Source organism: Manacus vitellinus, unplaced genomic scaffold, assembly GCF_001715985.3.
Source record: "Manacus vitellinus isolate BGI_N305 unplaced genomic scaffold, ASM171598v3 scaffold_24_pilon, whole genome shotgun sequence".
NCBI lineage: Eukaryota > Metazoa > Chordata > Aves > Passeriformes > Pipridae > Manacus > Manacus vitellinus.
In genome coordinates this window covers 12,508,524-12,519,875 of record NW_021939798.1, presented here as the reverse complement: position 1 = coordinate 12,519,875, position 11,352 = coordinate 12,508,524, and the positions used below count along the sequence as shown (strand labels likewise).

The 11,352-nt window shown below is 55.8% G+C and overlaps 2 protein-coding genes across 5 annotated transcripts; both read left to right on the top strand.

Moving 5' to 3' along the window:
• Positions 1–22: 22 nt before the first annotated feature.
• Positions 23–2,882, top strand: PYCR1 (pyrroline-5-carboxylate reductase 1). The gene is made up of 6 exons (XM_008921821.2): positions 23–106; positions 200–379; positions 973–1,194; positions 1,678–1,770; positions 2,156–2,319; positions 2,416–2,882. The coding sequence occupies exons 1-6, from the start codon at positions 23–25 to the stop codon at positions 2,564–2,566; spliced, it is 894 nt and encodes a 297-aa protein (XP_008920069.1). The 3' UTR covers positions 2,567–2,882.
• Positions 2,883–3,711: 829 nt separating this feature from the next.
• Positions 3,712–11,008, top strand: MAFG (MAF bZIP transcription factor G). 4 transcript variants are annotated; one of them, XM_018073213.2, is made up of 3 exons: positions 3,712–3,750; positions 7,424–7,485; positions 7,574–11,008. In XM_018073213.2, the coding sequence occupies exons 2-3, from the start codon at positions 7,450–7,452 to the stop codon at positions 8,024–8,026; spliced, it is 489 nt and encodes a 162-aa protein (XP_017928702.1). In that variant the 5' UTR covers positions 3,712–3,750; positions 7,424–7,449; the 3' UTR covers positions 8,027–11,008. The 4 variants fall into 4 exon arrangements, with proteins under 4 accessions (XP_017928702.1, XP_017928701.1, XP_017928703.1 ...); XM_018073212.1 differs by lacking the exon at positions 3,712–3,750 and adding an exon at positions 4,286–4,414; XM_018073214.1 differs by lacking the exon at positions 3,712–3,750 and adding an exon at positions 4,431–4,517.
• Positions 11,009–11,352: the final 344 nt, after the last annotated feature.

Sequence of the window (11,352 nt, the reverse complement as noted above, 5' to 3'; positions counted from 1 at the left end):
CGATCCTCCGGGCTGATGATCGATGCCGTTCGCAGGGGTCCTGGCTGCGCACAAGATCACAGCGAGCTCCCCGGACACCGACCTGCCCACCGTGAGCGGGCTGCGGGTGAGTGCGGACGGGCGACGAAGTCCGGGTTGCGGTGCCGCCCGCCGGGTCCCCGCCGACCTCAGCGGTCCCGTTTCTCTCCAACCGGTGCAGAAAATGGGCGTGAACTTCACGGTGAGCAACAAGGACACGGTGAAGAGCAGCGATGTCCTCTTCCTGGCCGTGAAGCCGCCCATTATCCCCTTCATCCTGGAGGAGGTGGGCCCCGACATCGAGGCCCGGCACATCGTGGTCTCCTGCGCAGCCGGCGTCACCATCAGCTCCATCGAGAAGGTGAGGGGGGGCCGGGCCGTGCGGTGCCGGCCGTGAGCTGGCCCCACTTCTCTGGCCCCTAGGAACCGATGCAAGGGACAGGCGTTACTTGTGCTCCTCAGGACTAAAGTCACGCAGCAGCAGCCAACTGGTTGCTTTCGGTCACCTTGCCTGTCCTCATCAGAAAACGCTATTAGAGGTTTTATCCAACTCTTCCCTCACATAAGGTGCTCTCGGATCATGTTTCTCTCAACAGCAGTGGGTCATCACCCCTGAATTTCTGCTGACTTTATGCTAAGTGTCTGCAGGAGCTGTTTTGGAGACCTATGGGTTGATGTGGGAATGAGGCCTTTGGGATACTGTTCCCAGCCCGGCTCTGCCCAGGTCCCTCTTCGCTGGTACTTCCAAAGGCTTCACATTCATATATGGGCTACTGTGGCTCAAAGCACGGTCTTTAGGGTACCAAGTCTCTCTTTTCCCTTTGCTTGTGTTGTTCTTGCCCATTGGGAGTTCTTTCCTGGACAGCCCATTGATGCTAAATGTGCACTAAAGCTAATTTTTCCCCTTATTTGTTTTCTTCCTACTTTCTGTCTCCAATTATTTTCTGCCCTAAGAAACTCTGTACCTTCTGCCCCACACCAAAAGTGATCAGGTGCATGACCAACACCCCTGTGATTGTCCGGGAAGGTGCTACAGTCTATGCCACTGGAACTCATGCAGATGTGGAGGATGGGAAGCTCTTGGAACAACTGATGGCCAGCGTGGGCTTCTGCACCGAGGTGGAAGAGGACCTGATCGATGCTGTAACGGGGCTCAGTGGCAGTGGCCCTGCGTATGTATGTGCTGTTTCCTCAACTTGTGACAGTCTCGGGCAGAGCAGTTGGCTTTGCCCACTGTAAAGCCTGTGAAAATTCAGCTTGTTATTTCTTGTTTTTCCCATCACTCACATTTGCAATGGGACATGTAGTGTGGGTATCCAGTTTACAACCATTTTGGGTCAACTGAAAAGGTCTGTTACCAGTCAGATGAGTCTGAAGTGTGAGCCAGTGTGCAGTGTCCATGTGTCCATGTTGCAAAACATAGGCCTGTAGTTAGCATGATGCAGAAGCTGAACTTCTCCCATTCCCCCCAGTCCTGAGCTGGAACCAGTGGGAGGGAAGGCTGACATGGCACCCATGCAGTAAAGGGGGAGGCTTTTGTCAAGTCTGTAAGTGGAAAGAGTCACAGCATGATCCTGGAGCTCTGGATTCTCTCCTACCCGAGACTGTCAGTCCTGGAGCAGAGACTTGCAGTCATGTTCTTCCTCTGTCTGGTCTCAGGCGTTCACTGCCCTGGATGCTCTTGCAGATGGGGGAGTGAAGATGGGCCTTCCCCGCAGGCTGGCTGTTCGACTCGGAGCACAGGCTTTGCTGGTCAGTATTTCCTCCTCCAGAACAAATCTGAGTCTGTGCTTGCTCTGTGCAGAGGATTCTGCACGTCACGGTTTAGGTTATCTTGGTCCTTTCGCTGGATCTACATTAAAGAACGTGTTTGGTTTGACTGCACACAGATTCCCAGTGAGGGACCATAGGAAGTGTCTGCAGCAATCTGCTGGCACTGGTGGTGATGTGGGAGCTGGGGCCTGGGAAACTGTGGCTCCTCTGCAGGCTTCTTCAGCTCTGAAAAGTGTTTTGGCAGCCTGCAGGAGCCCAATTTTGTCTGCTGTGAGTGTTGGTGCTGCTCTGTGCGGTGGAGAACAGGAGTGTGTGACAGCGGCTTCCTCAGTCAGAGCTCTGGCAGCTGTTTTCCTTGCTACAGGGTGCTGCCAAAATGCTGTTAGAGTCTGAGCAGCATCCTGGTCAGCTGAAGGACAATGTCTGCTCGCCCGGGGGAGCCACTATCCATGCCCTGCACTTCCTGGAGAGTGGTGGCTTTCGCTCACTCCTCATCAATGCTGTGGAGGCTTCTTGCATCCGGACAAGGTGGGCACCTAGGAAGTCCTAAAGAGCCTTAAAAACTTGCCCCCCACCCTCCCCATGTTCCTTTTGCTGTCTTCCTCTCCCACCACCCCATTGCAGAGAGCTTCAGCATTTGGCAGACCAAGAGAAGATCTCCCCGGCAGCCATAAAGAAAACTTTGCTGGACAAGGTGAAGCTGGAATCTCCTTCTCTGTCTGTGGCATCCGCTAGCAAAGTCAGTCTGTTCACCAACAAGAGCAAGAAGAACTGACCGGGCTGCTGTAGTCTGGCAGTGCTGAACATCAGGGTCTTGGCTCTGGCCAGGACAGGGTTAATTTTTGCAGTAGCCAGGAGGGGCATGGCCAGGACCCGGAGGTTATTCTATACCACCTCAATGCCATGTGCAGGGGTGAGGGGAAGGGCAGAAGGGTCCCTTCTGGTTGGTAGCCTGAAGCGAGCAGTCATTTCACATGGTTAAAAATCGTGTGCGAATCGTTCGCTTCTCCTGTACACTCTTATTAATATTATTGCTGTTGCTGTTTGTTTCTTATCTCACTGCTGTTTCTAGTAAATTTTTCTTATCTCAACCTATGTTCTTTACATTTTGTGCCTCCAGTTCTCTCCAGCCTGCTGCAGCAGGTGGAAGGGGGAGTAAGCAGTGTGTGGTTTGGAGTGTTTCAGTGGAACACTAAATTGGGGAATAGTATTACTAAACAATAACAGTCAGTCTCCTCCATGCTATTTCTCTTTTGTCTTAGAAAAAAATGCTCACTCTGAATGTTGCTGTCCCCAGTACCTGGCTCACGGTTTGCAGCAGTTGTGGGGCAGCGCTGTAGCAGAAGGTCTTTAGCCTGTAGTGGAGTTGGTGCGAACTGTCTCTGGCATTGGTGTTCTCTTGGGCAGGGGTGATACCCTCGTCAGAGCTTTATCAAGGACATTGTTTGTCCAGAAGCCTCCCAGGACTCAAACAGTGTTCATGGTGTCCAATGCAGAAATGGTTTCTAACAGGATTTTTTAAGATGTTTCAGAACTTTTGGTTTTGAAGGTTTGAAGGGATCCACCTTCTTTCCCCATCCTGCACCTGCTGTCAGAGCTTGTGTGTTGTGTCTGTCGTTATTGGCTGCAGCAGACGCTGCTACACGAACGGCGCCCTATGGGTGCCTCGGGGGCTCGGCCCAAAATCACCCCTCGGCCGGGCCGGGGCGTGGCCGGGGGGCGTGGCGCGGGGGCGTGACAGGTGCCGCGCCTCGCCTCCCTCGCCGCCCTGGCGGGCGCGCGCGGCCGCTTAGGCCGGGCGGTTGCGCCGGGCGTTCATGAAATGGGAGCCGACGTGACCCGCAAATATCACGTGACGCGTCCGTGAGGGCGGCGGCGGCTCGGCGCGTTCCCGGTCGCCTCCCAGCGCGGCCTCCCGCTCCGCGCCGGCCTGGCCCGTCCGGGCGGCCCCGGCAGGAGGTGAGCGGCCGCCGGCTGCGGCGGCGGGCGCGGCCGCTGGCACGTGCGGGCGGGGCGGCGGGCGCGTCCCGGGGGGTCGGGCGGGGGGGGGCGGGCGCGGCGGGCGCGAGGATGGCGGGGCGTGGCGGGCGCGGCGTGGGCGCGGGCGGGCTGCCGGGAAGGTCGGCCGGGACGCCGCGTGTTCGGCAGCTGCTTTCGCGGGGCCGCTACATGCTGGACTCATTGGCGGGGGCTGTCGGGGCCGCGCGCTGCCTGGGCCGCGCCGCCCCGCGGACCCTCGACGCGGGCCCCGTCCGCGGCGAGCACACAGGTGCGCGGGGTCGCGCTGGCCCGGGGCATGTCCCGGCCCGCCGCCGCTCCCGTGGCGACGCGACATGACTGCGCGCCCCGCCCTGCTGCCCGCGCTGCCGCCGGCCGGTCATCTCGCGTACCGGCTCTCCTCAGACCGAGCCTGTCCCTCCCGGTGCGCGTGCGACCTGGTCCCCGGGCCCCCTCTTCCCGAGCCGCCCCCGTTCTCCGTGGTGGGTGAATCTCCTCCCGAGGAGGGCACGTCCAGGAATGTGAGGAGCCACCGGTCGTCTCGTCCCGTTCCCGTAGCAGAGGCTGGGCTACAGGCAGAACAGCCCCCTTCCCCACGGCCGGCTCCTCGTCCTCGGGCTGCTCGGTAACCAAGGACGTGTGGCTGGGAGGTTCTGGCTCCTGTTCCGTGGGGGCTGCCTGGTGCTGCAGCGTCCCCGGAGGGGAGCGGGTTTCCTCTCCCGTTGGAAGTAAGCTGCTCCTGTGAGGCTGCAATTCCTGATCGACACAGAGGGTCCAGTGGTGTGTGTGCACGGGTGGGTCTTACTGTCCAGAGATGAGGACGTCTCTGGCAGCCCGGGATACATGAGGTTTGAGCTACATGGTCGGAGGAGGGCACTGCCGTGGGCTGGAAGGGGTCTCTCAGAACCGGCCCTTTCCTTTAGCTATGTGAGCAGAGTTAAAGTCAGCTGGATGGGCAGGTCCCTTGAGGGAAGAATTGTTGTCAAAGTGCCCAGGGTTGGATGAGCTCACCAGGGACCCCCAGTGAGCAGGGGACACAGGAGAAGCACTGTCCTGACTTCACAGGTGACTGGGGGAATCATGAAAGGAGACTCTGTGATCTAATTTGCCAGAAAGCCAATAAGCGGAGGATGAGATCTCCCCTGGGAGGGCGTGTTCCCGTGTGCTGTGCCCGCCCGGTGCTGTGGAGCCCATGGGGGCACAGCCCTCGCTCAGCCCACGGGCCTCCTGCCCGCGCTGGAGCGGTGACGTCACCGTGTTTACACGGGCTCGTGGCAGGTTCTGCCATCAGGAACGTGGAGAAGGCCCCGCGTTGAACCGTGCTGGTGCTGTCAGCTCTCGTGTGCAGCCGCTGAGCTGAGGGGAGAATTGGCTGCGCTTGTGCTGAGTTCAGGCCTTTTGAGCTTGGGAGAAATGTGTCGAGGCTGCAGTTTCTTCATTGCAGTCATAGTGTTTGGCACTTTTCAGCGTGATTTTTCTTCAGGAAGCTATCCTGAGCCATCAGCAGTCTGAAGAATTATGCCAAGTTTGGTCCCTGCTGTGGTGCCAGTTCTCTCTGTGATCTGCCAAACAGCCCAGTTCAAATGGGACCTGGAAAATAGCCAGCAACTCTCTGAGTTGTTCTTCCTATTCTACTGACTGTCTCACGTGTTGCTGCATCTCATTTTGCTCCCCTTGGGAAGTGAGATGAGGAGAGGTGGTCTCACCGGGTGCTTTTGGGGACAGTCCTGTTACAGCTATGATGGCTGTTGTGGGAGGCTCCTGCTTGAGAGGGTGTTGCATTTAAGAGTGCAGAGGCAGGAATGAGTCGCTGCCTCTGCTGTGTCCAGCTCTGCCAGCATCTGCTGTTTCCCAGCCTGCTGAGGAGCTCTCTTCCCAGTGCCCTGCCTGATGCATCATATGTGTGCCTTGTTTATTTCGGGTCTGCTGTAATGAAGGCAGGGTGACTACTTGCCAGGCAGCTGGAAATTCCTTAAGGAATTTGCCACAAGGCAAACAAATTCCCATGGTCCTGCTGACCGCACCTGCCCTCAGCTCCTTCTGCTGATCAGAGGATGGGGCATGTTATTGGTCTCCCCAGCTACTCCCTTCCTTCCCTCCTTTTCCCAGCAGCTGTGTTGTTTACCAGGTAGGAACAGAGGAAAGAAACATCGCAATTTGGGAAAGAGGGAAGAATTGATTTTCATGTTGCTCACATGCTGCCCATCCTGCCTCTTTGCAGCTGCCTTCCCTGGGTGGCAAAGTGACCCTACCTGTGCTGGTGTGGTCGGGTGCAGCAGACGTCTCATGGAAGGAGCATTGTCCTCTGGCTATAAATAGCCTGGCTCCTGGCAGGCCACAGGCTTTGGGAACAACTCTGCTGGTGTCCTGGGGACTTCTGGCCCCGCTCACCTCCTGTAGGTAGTAGATGCACTGTGGGGAGCCTGTGCCACCGCTGCTGGAAGAGCACAAAGTCTTATTTGCTGATTTGTACATCTGATTATGGGCTGTAACTGGACATCAGCGCTGCTGACAGCAAGGCAGGGGCAAATAAAAAATTGTTTTTTGACACCTGAGAGATGAAAGGGACAGAGGCACCTGTAGGCTGCACAGGAACACTGACCAGGACTGAGGGGGTGACGGGTGCAGTCTGGGCTGAGGAGGGTGCAGTCTGGGCTGCTGAAGGCACAGCCATGTCTATCAAATAGTATCTGTGTGGATCAATTCCTTGATAGAGTGTAGTAGCACTCCGAACTAAAAAGCCTGAGAGGAGGAGGTATGTGGGGAAGAAGCAGGAGCCTGGGTATAAGTCTGTGTAAAATCAGCCCTGGGAATTGCTCTTACCAGTATTGCTCTGAAGTCCTGTAGTCTGTAGCAGGGAAGGAGTTTGCTCTCATCTGGTTTTGTCACCTTTAATCTGTTTTCTTGTGAGCACACCTTGGCTCTAAAGATAAGGAGGGAGAAGGTGGTTCTGGGCCCTGGCACTGCTAGAGACCAACGGGGACTTTCTTACAGAAAAACCTGACAGCTAGGGACAGCTTTGAGTGACTGGGAGAGGTGAAGGCTGCTGAGGCATCAGCCCAAATTTATGATGGGACTCCAGTGTGTCCAAGGCTTTCTCTTGCCCAGGGTCAAGTCTTCTTGAACCATACCGGTTGTGTTCTGGGGGACACCTGGAGTCCGGTAGGACTGGGGAGCTTCTGAGCTGTGGTTGGGAACCTGTTGGAAGGGTGTGTTTGGGTGACAAGGATGAGGCTGGGAGCAAGTGGTGCAGAGTGCCAGCCTGCTGAGTCAGCATGACTGGCCTGGAGCAGCCGTGCTCTGGACCCTGCCTGCTGCCTGCCAGGCTATTTTTAAAAATGTGGCTTCCGTGTACTCTGACTCCTCCTAGTTTTTTAATTTCCCCCACCGCAAGCAAAAAACCAGCATTGCCACAAAGTCTCTGGGAGCAGGGGTGTGGAAGGGCAGCAGCTTCTGCTCAGGAACAGAGTCTGCTTCTCGTGAGTCCAGCTCAGCCGGCTTCTTGTCAAGTGTCGTTCGGGGAGGGGGAAGCAGGATGTGCAGCAGCATGGGCCATTCCTGGTGGACCCTGCCAGAGGAATGCCGTGGGCTCTGTTGTGTCCCGGGGGCTAACCTGGCCTTCCTTCCCTTCCAGAACCTGACTGTCAAGGCTGTCGTGTTATGACGACCCCCAATAAAGGAAACAAGGCCTTGAAGGTAACGCAGCGGGTGGAGGAAAGGGGCGTGGGGGCAGGTGTAGGCATCTGCCCCAAATGTCACACGCGTGTGCTGCTTTCTCTCCCAGGTGAAGCGGGAGCCAGGCGAGAATGGGACCAGCTTGACAGATGAGGAGCTGGTGACCATGTCCGTGCGGGAGCTGAACCAGCATCTACGGGGCCTGTCGAAGGAGGAGATCATCCAGCTGAAGCAGCGTCGGCGCACACTGAAGAACCGGGGCTACGCAGCCAGCTGCAGAGTCAAGCGTGTTACCCAGAAGGAGGAACTGGAGAAGCAGAAGGCAGAGCTGCAGCAAGAAGTGGAGAAGCTGGCCTCTGAGAACGCCAGCATGAAAATGGAACTCGATGCTCTCCGCTCCAAATACGAGGCTCTCCAGAACTTCGCCAGAACCGTGGCCCGGAGCCCCGTGACCCCTGCGCGAGGGCCTCTCACCTCCAGTATGGGGCCCCTCGTCCCTGGCAAGGTTGCTACTACCAGTGTCATCACAATAGTGAAATCCAAAACGGACGCCCGGTCTTAGTGAAGCGAGTGCTGCCTGAGCTTGTCTGTGCAGGGCAATTAGGCACAAAACCAGCCTGGAATCCCCAAAGCACAAACCCTCTCCACATGGGTCCAGGTTCCTTCGACTTGGCCCAGGACTGGCCCGCTGATAGCTCCAGTTTATTTTGTTGTGTCCAGATTGGTATGAGCAGTGGTGACGCGTCCCTTGTCCTGTGCAGACAGAGCCTTCCACCCAGCCGTCTGTAGCCCTCGGGTGCCCTGGGGATGGACTGTGAGAATTTGGTTTTCTGCCCAAAGAAAGTCTGTGCAGCATGGCTGATGGAAGGGCGGGGGAGTGGCCCAAGGGAGGCTTTCTTCCTGGGGGCTGGGAACCCTAATTTTGGTCACTTCCAAAGGCTTTATTTAATGACTATTCTGGGTGGTGCATCTCGGCACATGAACCTGCTGCTTTTGTCTCCTTTGGTACCCGTAGTTGCAGTCGGGATGTTCTGTGTCGTAGGTTTTTATTCCTTTCTAGGTGTGCCTCTGTGCCCTAACCGTGGGTTTCCCTCAGATGTCCGTGGCATTAGCTGTGTAAACTGGCAGTGGTGGGAAGGATGACACTGCCGTGCTCTGCGGCTGCAGCCCCAGCACCAGGGCCCTGCAGGGCCCCGCACCCTGGGGAGGGAGGGAGGGACGGTACCGTGTGGACTGCAGGCCGGTTTTGTGCCTAATGTGTTGCACTGAACAAGACCAAAATCACTAGTTGTTCCCATGTTTTGAGGGTATCAAGTGTCTCTAGTGTGATGGTTTACACAACCAGTTTATGTGGTTAAATAGCCCTTTATTTAAAGAGAGAAACATCATTTTAAGAGTTATTAAATTATCTAAGTTTAAAATTGGACAGAAGAGAGAGCGTATTTATAGTCAGCTTTTTTTACCTGAGAAGGAGAGAATATTTGACCATATGAATGGGGAAATATTCTCGGAGACTTTGCTAGTTAAAAGTTAATAAATAAATAATTTTAAAGTTTCTCATGAACCTCCCGCAAACTGTTTGTGGCTCTGAGGTTAGTTTTTATAAAGAGTTCTCAGACTTTATTTATAAAACTTAGAAAAAGACAAAAAAAGAGGCAAGTCCTGTTTGATATCTTTTTGCAATTGTACCAAAAGTGACTTATTCTTGACCTTGCTGGCTTCTGTCATGTCCCCTCATGTTGGGTGCTCTGCTCCCTGAGCTCTCTGCAGCACTGTGCTGGTGCCAGTGCCTTTGCCATGTGCTGTCATTTCACACTGTCGTTGTTTTCCCTAAACTCGACTGAGAGATTGAGTTGGAATCTCTCTGAATTCTCCAGAAGAATTCTGGTGCGCAGGCAAAGGTGCTGCTGGTTTTGAAAGCAAGACTGGCTGGCTGGTGCAGTGATGCCTTCCCAGATGTGTGCAGTGGGAGCATGGGCAGCTCCTGCTGAGCAGCCGACGGCAGATAACTTGGTTACCTGGATAGGAAAACACTGCACTGTCCTTCCTGCAGCAAAGCTGTCAGAGAAGTAACATGAGGGAGGCTTGTCTAGGTTTAGAAGACTGATGAGATTTATCTCTGGAATTAGATCCTGTGGTCAGAACTTGTGTTGCTCTCATGGCTCCCTTGAACAAGGGGGGCATGTCTGCCCACTGGGCAGCACGGGACCGGCTGGTCCCTGGTGTCTGTGCGTTGCTGGCCAGTGAGCTGTGGCAGGGTCACTGTCCTTCCTGGGGCAGCTTCCACCTGGGGGTTGGGAGAGTGCTCAGACTCACAGCTGTGACATGGTTGAGAAGCTGTTTGTGGTGAGGCTCCATTTCCACAAACACTTTGACCCCCTTCTCCCCTTCCCAAAGATTTGAGCTGATTTACTGAGTTTTAGAGAAACAGGACATGAGGGTGAAGCCCATGTGATCTCCTGGCTGCTGAGGGTCATCTGAGGGGAGGGGACAGACTGGGATGGCACAACTGAAGCTGCAGACTCACGGGGAGGCACAGCCATATTGGGTGGGTTTTGGGGATGTTTCTCATGTTGCTGAACTGATACTGCTGTCCCCTGGGCTGAGGAGCAGATCAGCCTGAGAAAAGCTGCAGTGTGGCAAGAGGAGCAGGTAGTTGCTGGGGATTTCCTGCTGGAGGAGGAGATCAGCTTTGCTCTGAATGAGTGGGAGTTTAGGGAGTTGTTTGGGATTCTTTTCCCAGTGAACTTCCCGAATGGGGAGCAGGTTAGAACATTGCCTCCAGACTTCCCCCTTCCAGCCCTGGACTTTCTTTTCTCTGAGCTGAAGTATCTGACATGCCACTTCCAGCTGCACCACATGGGCCATGCACTGTGCAGCGCTCAGCATGGAGCTTTGGGCTCTGGCCTTTGTCTTCCAGCTGGTGGTGTGGTGCCTGGAGGAAGTGAGATTTTCCAAAACACAGTTTTGGAAAAAAATAGTCCTGGGTTGTCAGTCCCAACCCTGTCCCGCCTGGACCTGGCCTGAGACTGAATTGGCCAGAGCGCTTCAGAACCCAGCTGAGGCCTGAGCTGGCTGGGCCGGGTGAGCAGCAAAGGTGTGTGTGGGGCTGGTTCAGAGCTGAGCTCCACAGCTGGAGCCTCTGGTTTGAGGAGGGCCCCATTGACACAGCAGGTGACGATGGGCAGCCCTAGGCCATGGAGGGCTTGCTCCCTTTGTGCTCTGTGGCAGGGAGCGTGTCCGGTCCTTCCCTGCGGTGCTGCTCTGCTGTGAGGCAGGATAGGGCCGGCAGCAGCACTGACTGCACCAGATGTTAATGCTCTTGTTCCTTCTGCCTGCACTGTCCTTGCTTGCTTGGAGCCCCAGCCTGCTCCAAGTGGGCCTGTGTGTTCGATGAGGACTTGCCATGTGGGGAGGAGCGGGTGAAGGCCATGGCTGAAGGGTGTGGATGTGGTAAACAAGCTCTGTGGTGCTGGGCTGGATATCAGCGAGTCTGCGGTCCCATCCGAGTGCTGCTTCCCTATGGTTTTGCTTTTGATCTCAGTGAAGTGTAAGACCCCGAGTGTTGTATTTCTGCAGTGTCCAAGAAGTCTCCAGTCCCCTGCCAGCTGGCTTCCCGTGCCCGTGCGAGGTGGCCCTTGCCCAAGCTGTCATGCTGACTTCTCTCGTATATAGTGTTCTGGAGTGTGACAATTCTTGTTCCTGAGGTGCTCGTCCGTTTGGTTTCCTGCTGTGAAGGCTGTCGTGTTTTCTTTCTTTTCCTGGTGCTGTTCCGGGGGGTTGGGGAAGGGTCCTGGTCCTGCCCCAGCCTGCCCGGGGAGCGTCCCCGGCACCCCCGGGATTTGTGTATCTTGTGAATTGTGTACAGTCGCTCCCGGACGGAGCCGG

Coding starts and splice junctions, on each gene's coding strand:
- PYCR1 (XM_008921821.2), top strand. CDS start 23: ATGCCGTTCGCAGGGGTCCTGGCTGCGCACAAGATCACAGCGAGCTCC. Junction 107..199: donor CCACCGTGAGCGGGCTGCGG/GTGAGTGCGGAC, acceptor CAACCGGTGCAG/AAAATGGGCGTGAACTTCAC. Junction 1,195..1,677: donor GTGGCAGTGGCCCTGCGTAT/GTATGTGCTGTT, acceptor GTCTGGTCTCAG/GCGTTCACTGCCCTGGATGC.
- MAFG (XM_018073213.2), top strand. CDS start 7,450: ATGACGACCCCCAATAAAGGAAACAAGGCCTTGAAG. Junction 7,486..7,573: donor AAGGAAACAAGGCCTTGAAG/GTAACGCAGCGG, acceptor TTTCTCTCCCAG/GTGAAGCGGGAGCCAGGCGA.